The sequence below is a fragment of the Topomyia yanbarensis genome, chromosome 3 (genome assembly GCF_030247195.1).
Source record: "Topomyia yanbarensis strain Yona2022 chromosome 3, ASM3024719v1, whole genome shotgun sequence".
Lineage (NCBI taxonomy): Eukaryota > Metazoa > Arthropoda > Insecta > Diptera > Culicidae > Topomyia > Topomyia yanbarensis.
This window is the reverse complement of record NC_080672.1, coordinates 410,782,956-410,802,707: the sequence shown is the minus strand read 5'-3', so window position 1 is coordinate 410,802,707 and position 19,752 is coordinate 410,782,956. Positions and strand designations below refer to the sequence as shown.

Below are 19,752 nucleotides of genomic sequence, written 5' to 3'. Positions count from 1 at the left end.
GACATTTTTACATAAGAAACACTTATAAACTCAATATAATTTGAGCGCATCCTGTGATGCACCGTTTACAAGTTCAAAATGGTGTATCTCAGGATCTACTCAAATTATATTGAGATTAAACGTGTTTCTTATGTAAAAATGTCTGAGGGACACGATGGCATTAGAATTTTCAAAATTAAAATATATATATTGAGAGAAAAATTAATTTTTAATATTTAACTGAAAAAGTCGTATAGTTGGCAGCACTGCCGCCAAAAATTAATATTTTTTCGAGACTCTTTGAATAATTTTCTTCAAAAGCTATCTTGCGGTACATAGAACCAGAGATATGATCAAAAGAAAATGCGGTTAATTTCAGGTTTTAGTTTGTTCCAAACTTTTGAGTGGGTATTTCCTCGTTCTGTTTTTTTTTTCGAGTGGGTAGTACCCATACTACCCACGGTATCCGCCGGCCCTGAATACAATACAATACCTAAGATTTGGGTTTATTCGACAACTACAACAAATTTGGTAATACATATAATTTCGTGTTCATCCTATATTACAAAACAATGTTATTTTTACTTTTTTGGAGGTTGGGAGAAACTAGCTTCTGGCTGAAAATATAATAATACTTGAAAGAATTTCAAGAGCAGTATCAAGTAAAGACAGTTCTCCAAAGCCACTTGGAATTGACATTGTTTGCCGCCTATGCAACCCAGTTATTTCAGCTCTAAGTTCACGGTATTGTTTGTACGCCGATGTGGCCAAAGGTCGCGACCGTTTCGGAGCGGGTCTTAAGTCCAAGTTCAATTTACAGTTCGCCTGCCAATTATTTTGAATCCACCAACGCTCCGAAGCCGTTGAACCACTGCACGCTTTTTTGTTTTCGACAGTGAATGGGTAGCTCGTTGAGGAAAAACAATAATAATAACAACACATTTCTCATCATCGTACTCTGCACGAGGCGCAAAAATCCGTTCAATGCTAGCATTCGGTAATCAACGAAATATTTCTCAGCTCGTTTTATTTCTTACGGTTTTTTTTTGTGATTCGTTGATTGATTTTTCCCTTTCTTTCGCCCGCTGCGCTGCTACCAGATTGAATTAACTGAAATAGCATACAGCTCAATGTTTCTCGCGCTAAACCAGATGTGATGGGGGTTCAAGGACCGTTGCTTTTCTTGGCCGCGGTCGTCACCATTGCATTGGATCGGAATAACGGACACGCGGAGAGCACTTTAAAGTGGCACTCCAACAATAATAATAATCGGCAGTGCAATAATGAGCCGCGCTATACCAAAGTGGTAGAAGATTGGCTCACCCCCTTCTTATATTAAGTTAGGGGTCGATTAGCTTTTTTCGGCTTGCCAAATCAAATCCTGCAAGATTCGTTTCAGTGCAACATAATCGGACTCTGCTCCTAACTAAACCGAAACAATGGATCAGTAAATGTTTGCTACTTCAACGCGAAGGCGTTGTGGCGGTAACCTTTCCAGCTCATCGCAGAACGAATCTCCATTCAGAAGGGAAGGCTGCCAATCAACGTATGCAAATGCAGCTGCAAACTATTCTACGTGGTCGTAGTTGAGATCTACCAACTGCTACCTGGTGCCACTGGAAACAATAGTGCTGCCCTAGTTAAAATCATCGCGGATATCTTCTATGCACTCGAGAAGAACCGCTCGCTCGCTGCCATTTCGCGACCGTCTGCCTGTCTGTTTGCAGCTGCACGGTCGCCATTTCTCATGGTCAATCGGAGCGATGAAGATTTATTGACCATGTCGTTGGCACTCACCAATTGCCGATGGATACAATCGTGTTGCAAAACTTTTGCCGTACCGTAAGGCACCCGGGTCCGCCGATGACGGTCCGCCGCCGCCGGCTCTACCAGTTTGTCAACTGTTATTGTTGGGTCGTTCGTAATAGAAGTTGGCGCAACCCAGAGCGCCCATATAGACAGCTTGTCGATGAGTTCAAAGAAGTCGTTTCCTTGTCTTGTCCGTGTGATGGATTGTTGTCATTGAAAGCAATGAGAATGAAGTTGCCGAGTGCGGAATCGATTCTTGGTTACCTGGAGGGGGTTTCGTGGTGGTGTGACTTTTCAGTTCCGATAGGCGTGTTGATGACGAGCTATGTAGAATCATTAGCAATTTATGCCTCAGAGCCGTTGATATTTAATCTTATCTACCATTATGATTATGCATTAGCTCGAAAATGTTATTATTTATAATTATAAATCTTTCGAGTGCTATAATGATAAGGCTTGTGCACGACAAAATATGAATTCTGAATTAATCACGTTTTCATGTTACGAAAACAGGACCCTGAACAAAACCCTTGTGTTTTATAATTATGTTCAATTTCCCCTCAGTAACGCCTTTTATTAGTGGAAATACTGGTTTTTGTTTTGTGATCTTCAGTCACGGTTTCCGCCCTGTCACTACCGAATCGATTTTCTATACGTGAGATAGTTCACAACATTATGAATACTATTCATAAAACCAAAAGCTGACTCATGATGATGTATTAAGGAACATTAGTTTACAAAATCAAAACATTTTGGATATTTTATCGTAAACTATTTCACGAAACTTGGAATTTTATTCATGAATCGATTCAATCCTCGTGAACTAATTCATGATTTCTAATGTATTAGTCACGATCCGATATCCGTACCCATGAGCTAGTTCTCAAAATCAAAAAATATTATTCATGAATTCGTGAATTGGTTCATGATACCTAGTACAATAGTCACGACTTACCATTCGTGTTCGTCAAATAGTTCAAAAAAACATGAACTATTATTCATGGATTCGCGAACTAGTTTATGATTCCTAGCACATGATTTACGATCTATTTTGTGTGCTTGTAATATTTTCAATTTCATGCAACATGAAAATGAATTTTTTGCGTGAACTATTTCACAAAATTTGAAGTATATTATTCGTGGAATAATTTTTGTTTTATGCACTTTTTCATAAAATGTCCTGCTGCTAGTGACCAGTAATGGGTACGAGCAGTAGATATGAGAAAACTATTGGGACCTCGAACATCGTTATTCATTTGATAAGGTTCAGTGTGATGCCTGGACAGAAAACGAAAACTGCGTCGAGCACTACAAGTCGTGTCCATGATCTATTTCACAGAATAAAATTGCTGATATCGTGAATGTGGGTCACTCAACGTGTCAAATTCTAAAGCAAGTTCTAGAATAAAATATCACGATAACGTGAACAAAATTTTTGAAAATCTGGACTAAAATCCTGAAATCATGATCATGAATCACTCTACGCACGATTATAATACGACGATAACGTGAATAGAAATTTCGAAATTCGCGACTAAGAAATGATGATCATAAATCCCGCCAATCTGGTAGAAAAATCCGATAGTAAACTCATGAATAAAATAGCAAGGTAACATGATTTCTCAGAGTTGGCTGAACCAAATTGCTCAAACTTAGGTTCAAATGAACGGTATAACGCTCACATAAGCTGCTATTGAATTTTTAGTTGATCCGACTTCCGGTTCCGGAGTTATGGGTTTAGGAGTGCGACCACACAAAATTTTTTGCCTTTCTCGTATAGAAAGGATAGGCAATCACCTAATCCCGGCTTTTTTAGATTGCCATAAGGTTTCTGGGTTTTAACAGGAGAGGGTTACATCCCCCTTCACCTCACTAGTCACCACCAATTTAGATTCCCCTTAGATCACCACTCATTGCACCCCTCTCAGACCACCCCATCCATCGCTCATACCTCTCCCTCTCTCAACCCCATCTCCACCCCATTATACCACCGCTATAACACAAGGCATCCCGAATTGAGCTGGGGAGTGGTTCGTTCGTAGTTAGTAGGAAGATAACATTGAACTAATGCTGATCAAGCTAATAAAGCATGATATTTTTTTGTTTCAAGTGTTTCATCGTTGACACATAGCTCATCAGGTTCGTGGCTGGTGAACCATTGTGTGTAGGTGTAAAGTGTACTAAGAATGTATTAGATATTTCCATAATTGAAACGAACGTAACCAACCATAGACTCATAGTTTAGAGAAATGAGAAAGGCACAATTGCACCACTAGGTGGATTAAAACAGGTTCTTTTTTTTTAAACACGAATAGTTTCATGAATACGAAGTGTATTATCCACAATCTCAGGAGATTGGTCACAATTTTCGTAAATCGTTCAGTTCACGAAATTCGCCAGGAAAAGATGGAATCTCTCCCGTACTGCTACCAAAGGGATTTGATATTCTCAAACATGTATTGGAAAAGATTATGCTTTCCAGTCTTCCTACCGGGTATATCCCGAAAGTATGAAAGGAAATAACTATTAGATTTATTCCTAAAGGGGGGCGCTCAAGCTATGAAGAAGCCAAGAGTTTCAGGCCTATCAGCTTAAGTTCTTTTCTTCTGAAAGCTTTGGAACGGATAATCGATCATCACATCCGGAATGTTAATTTAGTTGAATATCCATTGCACAACATCCAACGTGCATATCATAGTGGGAAACCAACGATCACTCTGCTTCACGATGTTGTTTACAACATTGAATAGGGCTTCTCGCTCGAGCAATCTAACTTGGGTGTATTCCTGGATATTAAGGGTACTTTTGACAATGTGTCCCTCCAGTCTATTCTGGAAGCGATGCGCGGTCATGGAGTGAGTATCTACTTGTATCTCGGGTTGGATAAACGAAATGCTTATGAACGCTTTCTGAATTTTTTAGCTTGTTCCATTTGAAATCATGAAATCACCCAAACCAAATTAGAACCAACTTTTACGAAGAGAAAAATTTTAACAGATAAAATGGCGCGAAGTGAAAAAACGGAAAGACGCGATGTTTGAAAACAACGTAGCTGCAAATGAGAGCCTCTTCTTGTTTACTTTCTCTTTCGTTAATTACTCGCTTGCTTATACGTTACCTCTTGATTTCTTTAAGAATTTCTTAGCCCAAAACGCAATCTTTCGATATGTACTGTGCAGTTATGGGTAAGTTTTGTAATAATGTCGTAGTAATCGAAAGAGAAAGTATACAGTGTTTCTCATTTGCAGTAACGTTGTTTAAAAAAATTAAGCGAGAGAGTGACTCTTCTATTTGCGAGTCGACATTTCTTTTCTCACTTTCTCTCTTCACTGTTGCTGGTATTCACCCCATTCAGATTCGGTTGCTCATGTTCTCCAAACTGAGAAAAATGATCATTGAAATTGAAAAAAATAAGAAAATCGGTTTAGTGGTTTTTTGGTAATCGTGATCACGAATGCTTCGAAGCGCTGTAACTTTCGATCTGTTTTTCGGATCTCTATGAAAATTTTGGGAAAATATTCTCAAGGAGTCTTACTTTCAGATAAACTACCCTTTGGTCCTAGCATCCCAGGTTTAGGTATAGAAAGAAACAAATCCATATAAACTAGAAGTTTCATGGCGTGAAGTCCGAATAGTGATATGTGGGAATTCACTTCCTGCTAGATCTGAACCGTACACTCAAATTCGCGGTTCGCTTGAACATTGAACGTGGATATGTTTACATGGGTGTACAAATGAATTTGTAGACGCGAAGTTGCGTACACACGACACACACACACTTTCGTGATAAAACCCGTTAACATAGAAACGGTCTAGACCTCCACGTTAATGCAGCCCTGGGTATAAACTCTAAAATGTAATTGCGTTCATCCACGTCAAACTCGGTTATATAATTGAATTTGTACACGCGAAGTTATATACGCATTAATACACATGACATGCGATCAAACATGTTCACATACAATCGCTCGAATCCTTCACGATCATCCTCGCACACCTAGGTTCGCGGTCTAGCAAACATTAAAACATCCCGGTAATTACGTTATAGAACTTATAAACTTAGAAACACGGTCTCAAGCTCGAACTTATATACACCCAAGTTCGCGTGATCACGAATCGGTCATGTTCGGAAGTCCCTACCTTCGGTCCTAGCAGTCTAGGTAAAGGTCTTCAGTTAGCCCAATCTAATAAAATAAATGACGGTGATATACACTACACAACACGTTCCATGGCGACATGACTCTAGTGATATGGGGAAACTCACTATCTTCCCGTACACTGAAAATTAAGTTTCAGATTCGCTGTCTGCGCGATCATTCAAGAAAACGCGCGAATTCGCATGAATGGCAGCATGGTTATTAAATCGTCTTCATACCCGCGAAGTTGCATACACGTCAACACACGAGACAAAAACGCCCCTTTATTTGCCACGAACTGGATATACGCAATGCAGCCCGTTTCATGCTGCTGTCAAAATGGATTCGAAAGACACGTGGGTCAAACCTTAAATATCTAGAAAAACCCGCTGATATGCATGTTACATTGCATGAAGCGGGTATTCGCTCAAGCTAACATTCTGAATGTAGTGATCGATTAAACGTTTCACAGATTTGAAAAGGAAGAAGATTAGACTGATCAGTCTAAAGGTCTTGGCTTCCTTATAGGTAACACAGCATCTCTTGAGAATGAATTTTACAATTAGTTCCCAACACGCTAATGGTATGTATCCTGTTGTAAGACTACACGTAAGAACTTTTATCAAAGTATGCTTGAAGTGATCCACTTAGAAGTAGAACTGGAATGATTTAATCTTTTCGTGGCGACCTTTACATAGCAAAACTTTGAAGCACCCATTTGATCCTTAGATTGTCACCATTCTTCGAACAAATACCGAAGAATCAGAACTACCTGCGGTCGACTTCGTACGGCCAGGGAAGTGTGTCAAAAAGATAGTTGAGTAATTCATCTTCGTCATACATCCAAATTGAACTGTCACGAAAGTCTTCCGATTTCAAAAGTTTTTTTTACTAACCTCATTGACACTTGAGGCATTTGTGCAAAGATTTTCACAACCACTTTAGTTATCTGTAGAGAATCGAAGAGCATTACTTTAAGCTTTGCGAACCCACTTAAATACCTGCGACCTGTATCTGCATCTGCGTTCCTCAAGAAGCACGCATAACTCGAAGCGGACAGGCTTCTTGGTATGTTGGTATTACGCGTGAATTTGTTTTATCATCAACCTCCTTCAAGTCACTTGGAAATGCTAACGTTGGAAAAAACCTATGACGAGAATTGGGATTACTATAGGTGGCGAGACTTTTAAACGATCAAAGATGTACCCTTGATCAGTTAATGACGGCTCTAGCTCGTTCAGTACGAACAAATTCGTCAACTTTTGAATAATATTGTCCGTGTAGAGGGTTGCATATAACACCTCTTCCCTGCCATATTGTGCAAATGTTGGGCAATTCTCTACATTGAGTATATGCATATTCGTTCTACTAAGGTAGTCCATTATTTAGATCCTTTAAAATTGATATCTTAGCTGCACCAAATTATGTGATAGGCATTTGCATCGCTGCCGATTATAAATTATGAGTGGAAACCAGCTTCTGACACAATATGATACAATGCTTTTAAATACACTGAAGGTACATTATGCACGTATATGCTGAACAATATACAGATTTGCTGTCTATGTTATCACCAGTCAAATTGATTTATTGACTGTGACAGCACAAATATTGTGTGTTGTTTTTTTGGCAAAAGAAATGAGCTAACGCCTTTAGAAAACTTTTGGAGATTGCTTTCCCGAATATCTTTGCTGAATACACGAAATCTCTTTTTTAAACGCTTAAAAAGTTATAGCTCGTAACAATTGGATGAGCCCAAAAATGTGTTTTTTAAAATATCTATTCAATTATCATTCCTAAAGATTTTATATATTTTTCGAAGTTATTTCAATCGTTTAAAAACACAATTTATATTAACTCCTAATTTTTTTATCTCGAGTATTTTCGAAGATATTGGACATTTCTTGAAAAACAATAGTTTTTTTTCAAATCATTTGTAACTCTATTGGAGACAACAAGAGACAAGTGAACTCCACTGAGTTTCATAGTATGGACGTAGAATTTCTTTTTGCAGCTATTTTTGCCAGTTCAAAAGTTGTTACTTTCAAAACTTTTGCTAATTCTACCAAAAATTTTCCAACAACTTCTAGGTCGAAAGAGATAGACTGATGATCTCTTCTGGAAAGATATGTATCTTGATAAGGCGAACAACTTTCTAGAACATGCTGAAGTTTGATCTACATTTAAGAAGTTATGTAGAAAAAAGTGTTTAATTGGTCATTCACAAGCAACGGTCAATACCTTCGAGTGTACCACTAATAGAGATTTATGGTCTTCAGTAAAGATGTTTGCAAGAACAAATTATTTCACATTTCTGAACACTTCATATTTTGTTTTTCATACTTTAAGAAAAATTTTTAGCAAATATCCGACTTCCAGGGGGATATATCATCAAAATGAAGATCTTGGGTCATCATAAAAGATCCTAGCAGACATCATTGCTCTACGCTTCAGCGTTTTCGCTTGAATAATTTTTCACATGTTTTTGGCGAAAAAAAAAACAAAATAAAATGAAATTGATTATAAGAGTGCTTATTGTATTGTTAGGTAATATTCGTTCTGGGCAGCCGACTGCCGAGATTTTTTAAAGTTTCAGTTTCCAAAAACATGCAACTTGTACATCGAATAGCCAACTATCGGAAGTGTTGCTAATATTTGATTAAGTCGAACAACAACTAGCAAACAAATTATTTTCTCTTGTTTCTTAACTCCGGCGATAAATGACAATGATTGATCAATAAAGAAGACTCAAAAGCACAATTTTTACATTACTTGAAACTATTATCATATCAGATAGTCTGGTATCTAAATATTTTTTAGTAGAAGTAACAATTACTTAAAATAATCTGTGATAAAAATTATTCCTCTTTGAGAGGTATGGTACAAACCATAGGTTGTTTTTCAAGCATGGAACTTTATCGAAGACGATTCAACAACAAATTAATCATCTGACAGTTTATTACTCAACCAAACGGTGGTGAAGTGATTGATAAACCGTCCAACTGCGCATCATTTTACGACCGCATTTTTTACCCAATAAAGGCGGCTAGCTATTTACAAGAGCAGCTCTTCAGCTGCTTCTCGGAGTAAACTCATAAATTTTCTCAATAGCAACAGTACGGTGCCATCCGGTTAGGTAACAGAACTCCAAAATACATCCCGATACTCCACAGACATCTTCGATAGACAGTCTCATAGGTATAAATAGAGGGAAATGGCAATTATTTCGGTGTTATGGCCAATCCAAAGTTGTCTCTTCAACTGACTCTATGGGAGCTATAACCTCCCACCTATTCAAAACTGCGATTCCAAATATTAACATTTGTGATGTGAGAAAACCTGAAACGGTCCGACGTTCGCTAGTTTCTATACGAATTTGCGTGTTGTGTCGGACAGCCAAATGAAATCAATATGGTAATAGGTCTACTTTTGCTTTTTCAAATCGTCAGTAGGCGACGACCGGATTCGTCTCCGCATTATAACGGGGTAACTGTTTTCTAATTCATCTTAGCATGTACAACCATTGAAAAAATGAATAACGGGAAGCTTTCACTTGAGCGAAGTATTTTATTTTAACGATGTGAGCGATATTCATTGAATGTAATGTTTCGCGTTCCACTCGTCAGTAACTGACACCAACTTGCTGCCAGTTAAACGATACATCCAAACCAAGACCAAGTTGGTGCCAATTTGGTGTTGGTTTGGATATATTGCCAAACGGACAGAAAGTTATAGATTTATTTATTTATTTATTTATTTATTTATTTATTTATTTATTTATTTATTTATTTATTTATTTATTTATTTATTTATTTATTTATTTATTTATTTATTTATTTATTTATTTATTTATTTATTTATTTATTTATTTATTTATTTATTTATTTATTTATTCATTTATTTATTTATTTATTTATGGACAGTAAGTTGGTGTTTGTTACTGATGAGTGGAATACGAAACATTGAAAGCCAACTTTTCAAAGTTAGGTTTGTACACTTATGCACAAATTAGGTAGTCCAATGTTTTCCTAGGGAAAAAAGATTGCACATTGTAATCATTAAAAAGTTTAGCACACAAACTCATGCACCAAAAAAGGAACCATCTACCCTTTACGCAAAACCTCTCGCTTTCGTTCGAATACCGGATTTCTAGGTGACAGGTTACCAGATAAATAATATTCACGACTTTTCCCCTTTCTACTATCGTTTCAGGTGTCAACCGATATTAAGTTTCTTCCGTGTAGTTTCTTCGTAGCCGGGAAGGGATACCCAGCAACCATGCAGCCTCCGACAGTGGAAGATTTGATGGATCAACGGCAAACGACAACGAACCTTTCAGGGCCGATAGGCTCCAAAGAGATGCCGGTTGGATAATAATGGATTACACTGGTGTTGTTGATTTCAAAAGTGTTTGTTTTGGCTCGTCGGTTAACGATAGCGAGCAAAATGTAGACGCCCGAAAAGCGCGGGGTGTGCGTGTGTGAATTTTCAATTTTTTTGTTTTGATTTTCGCTTGTCGCGGAAGAAGGCCGTGGGCCTATTAATCGTAGACCAAAGTGATCCACTTAGTTTTAGAAACCTGGGTGCATTTTGTTGCTGTTTTTCGCATTCGGCGAAGCGTTTGTGGTTTGTGCAATGATGGGTCGCACACGGATGAGCATCGTGCTGCTGGTGGTGCTCATCGCGTGCAAACTGGGCGATCCGGCCCGATCCAACGGAAGTGGCATTGGTGGTGAATCGGCAAAACCCTTACCACCGGAACCAACAGCCGGAAGTGAGCGAAGAGGGGTACCGGTGCTTAGCCAACCGCGTCCGAGTGAAGTGCGAAATGGTGCCGCTGAATCACCGCCGCCGCCGCAACAGACCATCGCAACCGGGGGGTTGGTGACGACATTGACTGCGCCGGTGGTGAAAGGCAGCACGACGGCGACGACGACGACGACTCCATCGGCACTGGTTGCCTCGCAGCTGGATGGACGATCTTCAGTGCCAGTCGGCACCGACAATCTAAATGGTGAGTGTGACGATGGAATTAAGAGCACTAATTAAGATTCACTTTCGTAAAGCTACTATAGCTCGCTAGCAAGTCAATCAACAGCTTTGCCTGCGAACCGTGAAGGGGTGGGTAGGGGGAAGGGGTTAGTGCTTTCGTAACTCTAGTGTTAGTTCGCTGGTGTGCTCCAGCGGAGGAGTCTGCATCTCTGATCGGCACGATGGCTCTCGTTCCGTAGGAATGTGCACTTTGGATGTTCGAAATAAGCCACCGATCGTGTCACAAATTGGGTCAAAACGGTACTTCTTGAGATCTAGAGAGTACACACGTGGAGATGGATGTAACCTTGAGGGGTTCTTTTGATGATCGGGCATCTGGCAGATCGAAAAAAGAAGTTGCACAATTTTATTCGGGCAACTCTTATGAACATTGCTTCACTATGCTCAAAGTGAAGAGTAGTCCCATATTATTCAACTATTGAAGTTTAAATGAAACGTTTTGAATACATTTCTCACAATTTGCAATCTTTAAGCAATACATTTTGTTGGGAGTCAGGAAGCAGGCGATAAACATATATTTTGAAACGAACTAGATAAAAAGTGGGTCGGTGTGTCAGGAACAGGAATGGCTGGACCGATCTTAACGAACTTTAAATTCAAATGAAATGCCCAACGTGACCATTAGACTCTATTAACTTTCTAAAACAACAATGTAATGTATATAGCTGATAGTATAGAAAGCTTATAAAAATACCTTTTCAATAAGCTAAAAATCGTCTTAATCCGCGTTACAGATATTAAACATTTTCTATATTTATTACTCACTTGGCATTTTCCAACAACAGAAAATTTGGACCGTTGGATAAAAAGTATCATTATGCTAGTGTTTAACTTCACTTCTAAGTGAACATTTTTCCAGAGTTGATGTATTTACTATGAGAAAACTATAACGGATTTATTTTCAAACCCTGCTTTCCCCTGAAGATGAACGAACGAAACGTTGCACTATGGGGAGTCATGTGATAAAAATCGAAAACTTCTTAAATTCCAGTTTAGTTAATTCTAGACTTAGCGTTTAAGGAAAGCCTTGGCTATCTCAAGAAAACATTTGACTTAAGTGCGTAATTGAGCGGATCACTGTTTATTGCAACAGGTTTCATTATTCCTTCTTTGCGATATATTTATTGCGTTGAAAACCACAGAGTGATAACACGTAATACAGACAAATAGTTATAAAATGTAAGCACTAACGGAACATGAAATTGGTTTCATGTTCCGTTAGTGCATACGAGGCGAATTTTAGCATCTATCAACCCGTGTTCATCGATACTAGTCAGATTGGCGTCGTATTGGGACTGTTTATTTTCGCTGTGTCTTTTCACGCCTAAATTCGTTCACACCCTTCCATTGTGCTACTTTTGGCAGAAGGCTAATAGGACCTGGACGTCAGGTATCGGTCCAAGGACCAAATATCATCAATAGACATAGACTCGCGGGGAGGCATTAGATAGGAGGCTTGTGAGAACTATGATATCTCACCGTTTGACGACCGACGAGTGACAGTATGTGCGTGTTGATGATAAAGGGCAAGTTCTTCAGCCAAAGCTTGATCAACGCCTACCAACGACAAACCCCCGTCTAGACAAGACCTACCTAAATGCACAGGTCGGGAGGAAAGAATTCTTTCGTCCGGTTATTGGAATGGAGAGTTTCCACTCAATCATCAACGACAACCAGAGGCATGGTTATCTGTATAGGCGTTACAGATAACCATGACTATGTCATGCACGGAAGTATATTCGGAGACACCCGAATGGCGAAATGAGGAGGAAAAGCACCCCGACGCCGGCCATGATTAACGACCGGAACGGGAATCAGATTGTACCAGACTGGCTGCCAGGTAGAACATACATTGAACGGATAAAAGAGTAGTGAATGCGCAAACAGAATGAGGTTTGTGGATGGTGGATTCCACCCACGCAAGACGAAGTTTGAAAGGTTATTCGAGAGCTGATGAATGGTAATGCCGTTGGGATCGCGGTCCAATTTCTAAAAGTCGAGAGTGACTGTACGTAGCCATCCAACGCATGATCGGGATGAAAAAGAAATCCCTTTGGATTGGTTGGATGACATGGAATGCCTTATCATCAAGAAGGGCTACAAACTCGAGTGTAATAATTATCGAAGCATAACGATCCTCAATACCGCCTACAAGGTACTCTCCCGTGTTCTGTTTAGTAGACTGTGCCCGTTGGCAGAGATGGCATGGCGCACATCATATATGCGCACTCTCGCACATCTTCCATAAATTGTGCGCGCAGCTCTGTTTCTCACTTCTACCACTGCGAAGCCCACTCATTTACAAACCGGATAATACTGCGCGAGGGCAATATTGTGTGAGCGGTAGAAAATCTTCTATGAGTGCTGCTGTACTGTGAGATGTTCTCTAAAGCTTATCTTTCGTAAATATGCGAAAGCACAGCAGCATGCTCTGCGTGCTCATGGAAACTTCTCTGTGCACAGTTTTCTGCGCACAGTCAGCTGAACTCTTCTGTTTTCAATGCAAACTGATCTCATCGAGTAAACAGCAGCAATCAGGTAAATGCGTGCGTTTTGTCTGATGTGAAAATGGCGAAGAGCATGTTAGCAGAAAGCAGTGGCGGATCCAGAGGGACCTAGAGTTCGTCGCGGTTGCGGTAATTACCGCAACCGCGCGGTATTTACCGCACCCGCACCACGAAATCTGCGGTGCGGTGAGACACTTTTTCCCGCAGATGCGGTGCGGGAAAGAGCTTTTACCGCGCGGTTTTACCGCAACCGCACCGCAAAAAAAATTGATAAAGTAATAATTTTGATTATTCTAAATTGATAAACAGACTGCTATAACGAAAGAAAATCTAGCTGTGTCCGAAATATTTGGCGCTATTATTTTTACGACATATTTTGGACTAGTTATTTTATACTTCTAAGTAAAACTTCACAAACTAACCATTTCAAATACATAAAATTCAAGAACCCAATAGGGACAAAATTATTAGATCATTTAAAATAATAAATTTGTACTCTTAAATCCTATTTAAAAGTGCATCACTTCTCCCGATTTCTGTTGGAAATCGTGAAATTATGAATCGTTTTCGATATCAATTTTTCAGCTGTGAATTTTGACTAATTTAATGGAATTAGAGATGAACTAATTATGCTAGGACTTAAACACAACCCTCTTCATCAAACCAAACGAATTTGGAGTAATTGGCAGTAAAGGATACAAATGTATGAAAGCGTCCAAAATAAGGAGGGATTCAAATTAGGATGATTATTCTATCATTCGTTCATCAAAATCGTATTTCTATCTTCTTTGATTGCTGTGTAAATTCAATGTGAATATTCTGCAGTCAATTTTCTTGGACTCTTTCTCAAAAAGTATGCTACATAACTTTTTTTGCGTACTTTCATTCAAATTTACTATAATTTTCTACCAAATTAAGTCCTAATATTTTTCAGTTAAGACTATTTTGTAGCTTTTATGAAGCCACAAATACCACATAGGTTGACTCCGGTTCACTTCAATTGAAGTTTTTGCCATTGGCTCTTTGGGAAAAAATTATAGGAAAATACATTAAATGCTAGAACTTTCGAACTAGCCTTTAGAAAATTACACTTTGTACATTTTTAAAGGGAGCAATCCTAGTTTTTGAATGATAATACATCTGTTTCTTGAAGAATGCGGAAGTTAGAGTTTTGGGATATTTTGTCCGTAAAACCCCCTATTTTTAAAAACCATACATTTTTTGCAGTTTGTCTAATGCTCAATAATTCTGTACCGGTTGAGACCGGACTCCTGCTTAGATGTAATGTATAGAGCATTTTTATTTCGTCAAATATGGCGTCGTTCTTATTGATGAAATACAATATGTTTTTATTTCACTGTATTGGAATATATGCGGTACTATATAGAAGTACTGGTATTTCGACTTTATTTTTTTGGTGAGATTCCTTTAAGAATGAAAGGTGGTTTTTACTACGTAAATGTGAAAATCATCCGTTTCATTTTCATATGTCAAAAACATTGAAAATATGAAAATTTAAAGAAAAAATATGCAACTTCATTTCTTATTACATTTTTATTCCACATTTTTCAATTAACTGATAAAAAAAAAGTTTTCCTATTACTGCAGTAGAACGTTTTTGAATGTATAATGTTTGCCTTAAAATGTACGGAATTTTATTAATAGAAAATACAAAAGTTGATTTTTTTCATAAACATTACATTCTGAGGAGTCTCTTAAAGTTAAATTTTCGTGTGAATAAGAATAACATTTTATTATATATGGTATGTACAATTTTTCAACACTATTTTTAAAAATATAAAAATTTTACCGCATTTACCGCATTACCGCGCGGTGCGGTGCGGTAAATAAATTGCGGTTGCGGTAAGCGGTGCGGTTTTATAATTTTTTTGCGGTTGCGGTGCGGACAATCCATTTACCGCCCACATCCGCACCGCGACGAACCCTAGAGGGACCCCCTCCGAAAATTTTCAACTTGGTGAGAAATTTTGAATATGAGTTTCGATTTTATATTAGTTTCAAACTTAAAATCATTGCAAACCAAATTTGACCACCAAAACTGGTTTTCATTAAATGAGGTTGTTACACATAACGTATTGTACAATGTTCATTCAAAAATCAAAATTTCGGACCCCCCCCCTCGAAATTTTTTTCTGGATATATGGATGGATATGGATATTCTGGATACCCGCTCCTGCCAGAAAGTGTGGTCGAAAACTTCTTTTTCGAGAAAGCAGATTGATAACGGAAGTGGAAAACTTGTTAAAGTTGCATGTTGTAATTTGTGTGATGTAAACGCAAAGCAGTTATCATTGTTAGGGGAAAGTGCTGATTAATTTTTCATGAAGATTTAGCAAAATAACCGGAATGATCTAAACCGCATAACTAGCCTATACTCAAATGGTTCTTCTGACGCTGCAGACTCGCTATCTGCGAATATTTCTCCATCACCCAAAAGAAAACGAACAAACAATATCCCGAGGGAATAGTGCTTCTTGCTTTTATAACATTTTGCTCTTTTACATATAATTTACATTTCATTTCAATGGCTTATATAGAACATTTCTTTCACGATGATATAGACAGTTATAATGCGAGTGTTTCAATGAATAATAGTAAATCGCTGAATATTTTGCAATGGAATATAAGGGGTATGAATGAGCTTTGTAAATTTGATCAAATTTTGCAAACATTGGATCGTTGCAATAAATTAATTGATGTGCTTGTTATCGGGGAAACGTGGATCAAGTCGGGCAATGAAGATATCTTTAAAATTGGGGGCTATAATGGGATTTTTTTTCCTGTAGAGAACAATCGAACGGTGGAGTAGCTATCTACGTCAGGAAGAATATTTCTCATAGAGTAGTGCTGAACACTGTTGTTAACGGCTTTCATCATGCTCACATCGAACTCTGCATAATGCAACATTATTTCGATGTGCATTGTTTTTATCGCCCTCCATCTTACGATATTGGTCAATTCCTTACCAAGCTTGAAAGTGTTCTCGCTTCCGCTTCAAATTCGCGCCCCTGTTTCATTGTAGGAGATCTCAATATACCGGTTAACCTATCGAATAACAATATCGTCTCACGTTATAAAACTCTCCTGGAATCGTATGGTTTCATATGTACGAACACATTTCCGACTCGCCCAGCTAGTTCAAATATTCTTGATCACGTTGTTTGTAGACTGGAGGATGCTGCTCGCTTACGAAACGACACGGTTTACACCATAGTTAGTGATCACGTACAAATTATATCTTCATATAAACTTGCAGTAAAACGAGAACCCGTTAATTTGACTAAATCAATAATCAATCATGAAAAACTCAATAACGACTTCCAAAATTTCATAGAAAACATCGAGTTGATTGATGATGTAGATGTATGTCTTACAAATATCATCACAACCTACAATTCTTTACTTGCGGAAAACACTAGAACGGTCTCCAAAACTTTTAAATGTAAAGGCGTTTTTTGTCCCTGGATCAATTTCGATTTGTGGACACTGATTAAAATCAAAAGTAATTATCTGAAACGAGTAAAAAATAACCCCAATGATGAAAACCTCAAAGCTCTTCTGCAACACATAACTAAAAAAGTTAATGTAATGGAAAAGCGGTGCAAAAAGGCCTACTTTGAAAACCTTCTATCCAACACAACTCATTCAAAACTTTGGAAAAATATTAATACCATTTTTGGTCGTTCAAAGTCGGATGTTTCCATCAGCCTAATTTCCAATGATATCAGAGTCACTGAGACTAAAGAAGTATGTAATGTTTTCAACGAATATTTCTCTAGTATTGGCAAAAATTTGTCTGACAATATTCCCACGAGTCCCAACTCAAATCCTATTACAAATATACAACACGTCCAAGAAACAATCTTCTTGCGTCCTGCAATCATAAACGAAGTGATCCTTTTGATTGAAAATAACAGTTGTGGTCCTGATAAGATCTCCGCTAGTGTTCTTAAGAGTAACTGTACCACTTTTGCAAATATCCTAACCAAAGCTTTTAATTTAATAATTCAAACCGGCAGGTACCCAGACTGTTTAAAAATAGCCCGAGTAATTCCAATTTTCAAAGCTGGTGATCCAAACCAACCTTCCAACTATAGACCAATTTCAACATTGTGCGTTTTCAATAAAATTCTTGAGAAATTGCTCATCACTCGACTACTCGAGTTTTTGAACAAACACAACATAATTTACAACTACCAGTATGGGTTCAGACAGGGCTGCAGCACTTTAATTGCAATGACCGAACTAATTGACTCCATCATTAGTCAAATTGATAGCAAAAGAATTGTTGGTGCCCTTTTTCTGGACCTAAAAAAAGCATTCGATACTCTGGATCACTCAATCCTGCTTAAGAAGTTAGAATGCTATGGTATCAGAGGATTATCAAATCATATTATTCGTAGCTATCTGTCGCATAGGAACCAATTCGTATCTATTGGAGACTCGTGTAGCTCTCATAGACCAATAGAAATAGGAGTGCCCCAAGGCAGTAATATTGGGCCACTGTTATTTTTATTGTATATCAATGACCTAGGTAGACTCGGGTTAAAAGGGACTCCTCGTCTTTTCGCGGATGACACCGCGTTGTTCTACCCGAACAACAACTGCCTGGATATTGTACGCGACATTGAATCGGATTTAAAAACACTAACGACCTATTTCAACGAAAACCTTCTTTCCTTGAACCTATCAAAAACTAAATATATGCTGTTTCGTTCATCTAGAAGAGCTATAGGCGTGCATCCAGACCCAAGAATGGGACAGTCTGTAATTCAGGAAACTAACTGCTTCAAATATTTAGGACTTCACTTAGACCCCACACTCTCCTGGATTGAGCATATAACATCTATAGAGAGAAAAGTTGCATCGTTATGTGGGGCTATGCGTAAAGTATGCTCTTTTGTTCCCCAGCATGTACTTCTAAAATTTTATTATGCGCACATCCACTCATTGCTGAACTACCTTGTATCTGTGTGGGGCCGTGCCAGTATTTCGAATCTGAAAAAGCTACAAACGCTTCAAAACAGATGTCTTAAAATTATTTATAAAAAACCATTTATGTACCCTACTATTTTGTTATACAATAATAATGCCCATAACATTTTACCTTTGCTTGGGTTGACTAACTACCAAACAATAATGTACATCCACAATGCTTTGCATAATACTATTGCTCATAATAATCTAGAATTTACGACAGGAATTCGAGCTCACAGCACCAGACAAGCCAATCATTTATTATACTCCAGAGTATCCACGAACCTTGGTCAAAGACGCATTTCTTTCATCGGACCTAAGTTATTCAACCAGCTTCCTACTGATTTAAAGCAAATAACATGTCGCACTCGTTTCCAAGCAAAATTGAAACTAATTTTAAAAAATAAAATAGGAGAATTTTTAATATAAACTTCGTTCACCACCAATCGAGCTTATTCCTTTAGCTATAATTGGTTAACATTTTTTTAAATAAAAACAATTGATAAATGCATTTTTTCTAGCAATAAGTAATAAATAAATTTAAATTATTATGAGCTTCCTGCAAAGCTACGATGGGACCCTTAAAAGGATCCTTTTCCGCTGGGTACTCGCCGTAGCTTCTTGTCAAATTTGTTTTTTTTTGTTCTCAGCGTTTCCGCGATTCGTAACTTTGTTTTGTTGTGCTGACCTTTTTTTTGTACGCTGAGAACTGATGTGTCCACTACCAAGGGGCTCCGTTTGTGAGCTTTTTAGTGTGGGGGTAAGAGGCGGGCTATTAAAAAAAAAATGTGTTGCTTTTTTGTTCTCAGAAGTTGAATTTCAAAAATATCAACATTGAACATGATAATCAAACAATGAATACGAAGTTGACTATTTTGTTAAAGAAGAAAATCTTTGATGTGGATGCCAATTACCAATATAGATCTCTACGTGTCATATAATATATCAAATAATGTTGCCTCTTTAAACGTGCTTTATTTCAATTCTGCTCACTCATAACACTGTGCATAGCTCTGTGCATACAACTGTAAACTACGCAGAGCTGTGCGAGCTGCGTACACATTTCTTCGTCTATTTCAGTTGTGTGAGAACTGATTTTATCATTTTATTTTGCCTGTGCACAGTTCTGAAGCGAGCTGTGTGAGATGCCCGAGATCGTGCGATGGCATTGTGTGTAAGAGACCTACCGGCGCGCACTCGCACTCTCAATGAAAATACGTGTGTAGCGTGTGATAGCTCTTTTCTCTCAACGAACACTGATGAGCAAACCA

The 19,752-nt window shown here is 38.1% G+C and overlaps 1 protein-coding gene across 2 annotated transcripts in view; it reads left to right on the top strand.

Annotated features, from left to right (window-relative positions):
* LOC131693444 (mucin-5AC) overlaps positions 1-19,752 on the top strand; it is a 390,550-nt gene that overhangs the window by 50,238 nt on the left and 320,560 nt on the right. For both annotated transcript variants that reach the window (XM_058981254.1, XM_058981253.1), the window contains exon 3: positions 10,137-10,938. In XM_058981254.1, coding sequence (XP_058837237.1) covers positions 10,560-10,938 — 379 coding nt within the window. In that variant the 5' untranslated portion in view covers positions 10,137-10,559. The remainder of the gene's footprint in view (positions 1-10,136; positions 10,939-19,752) is intronic.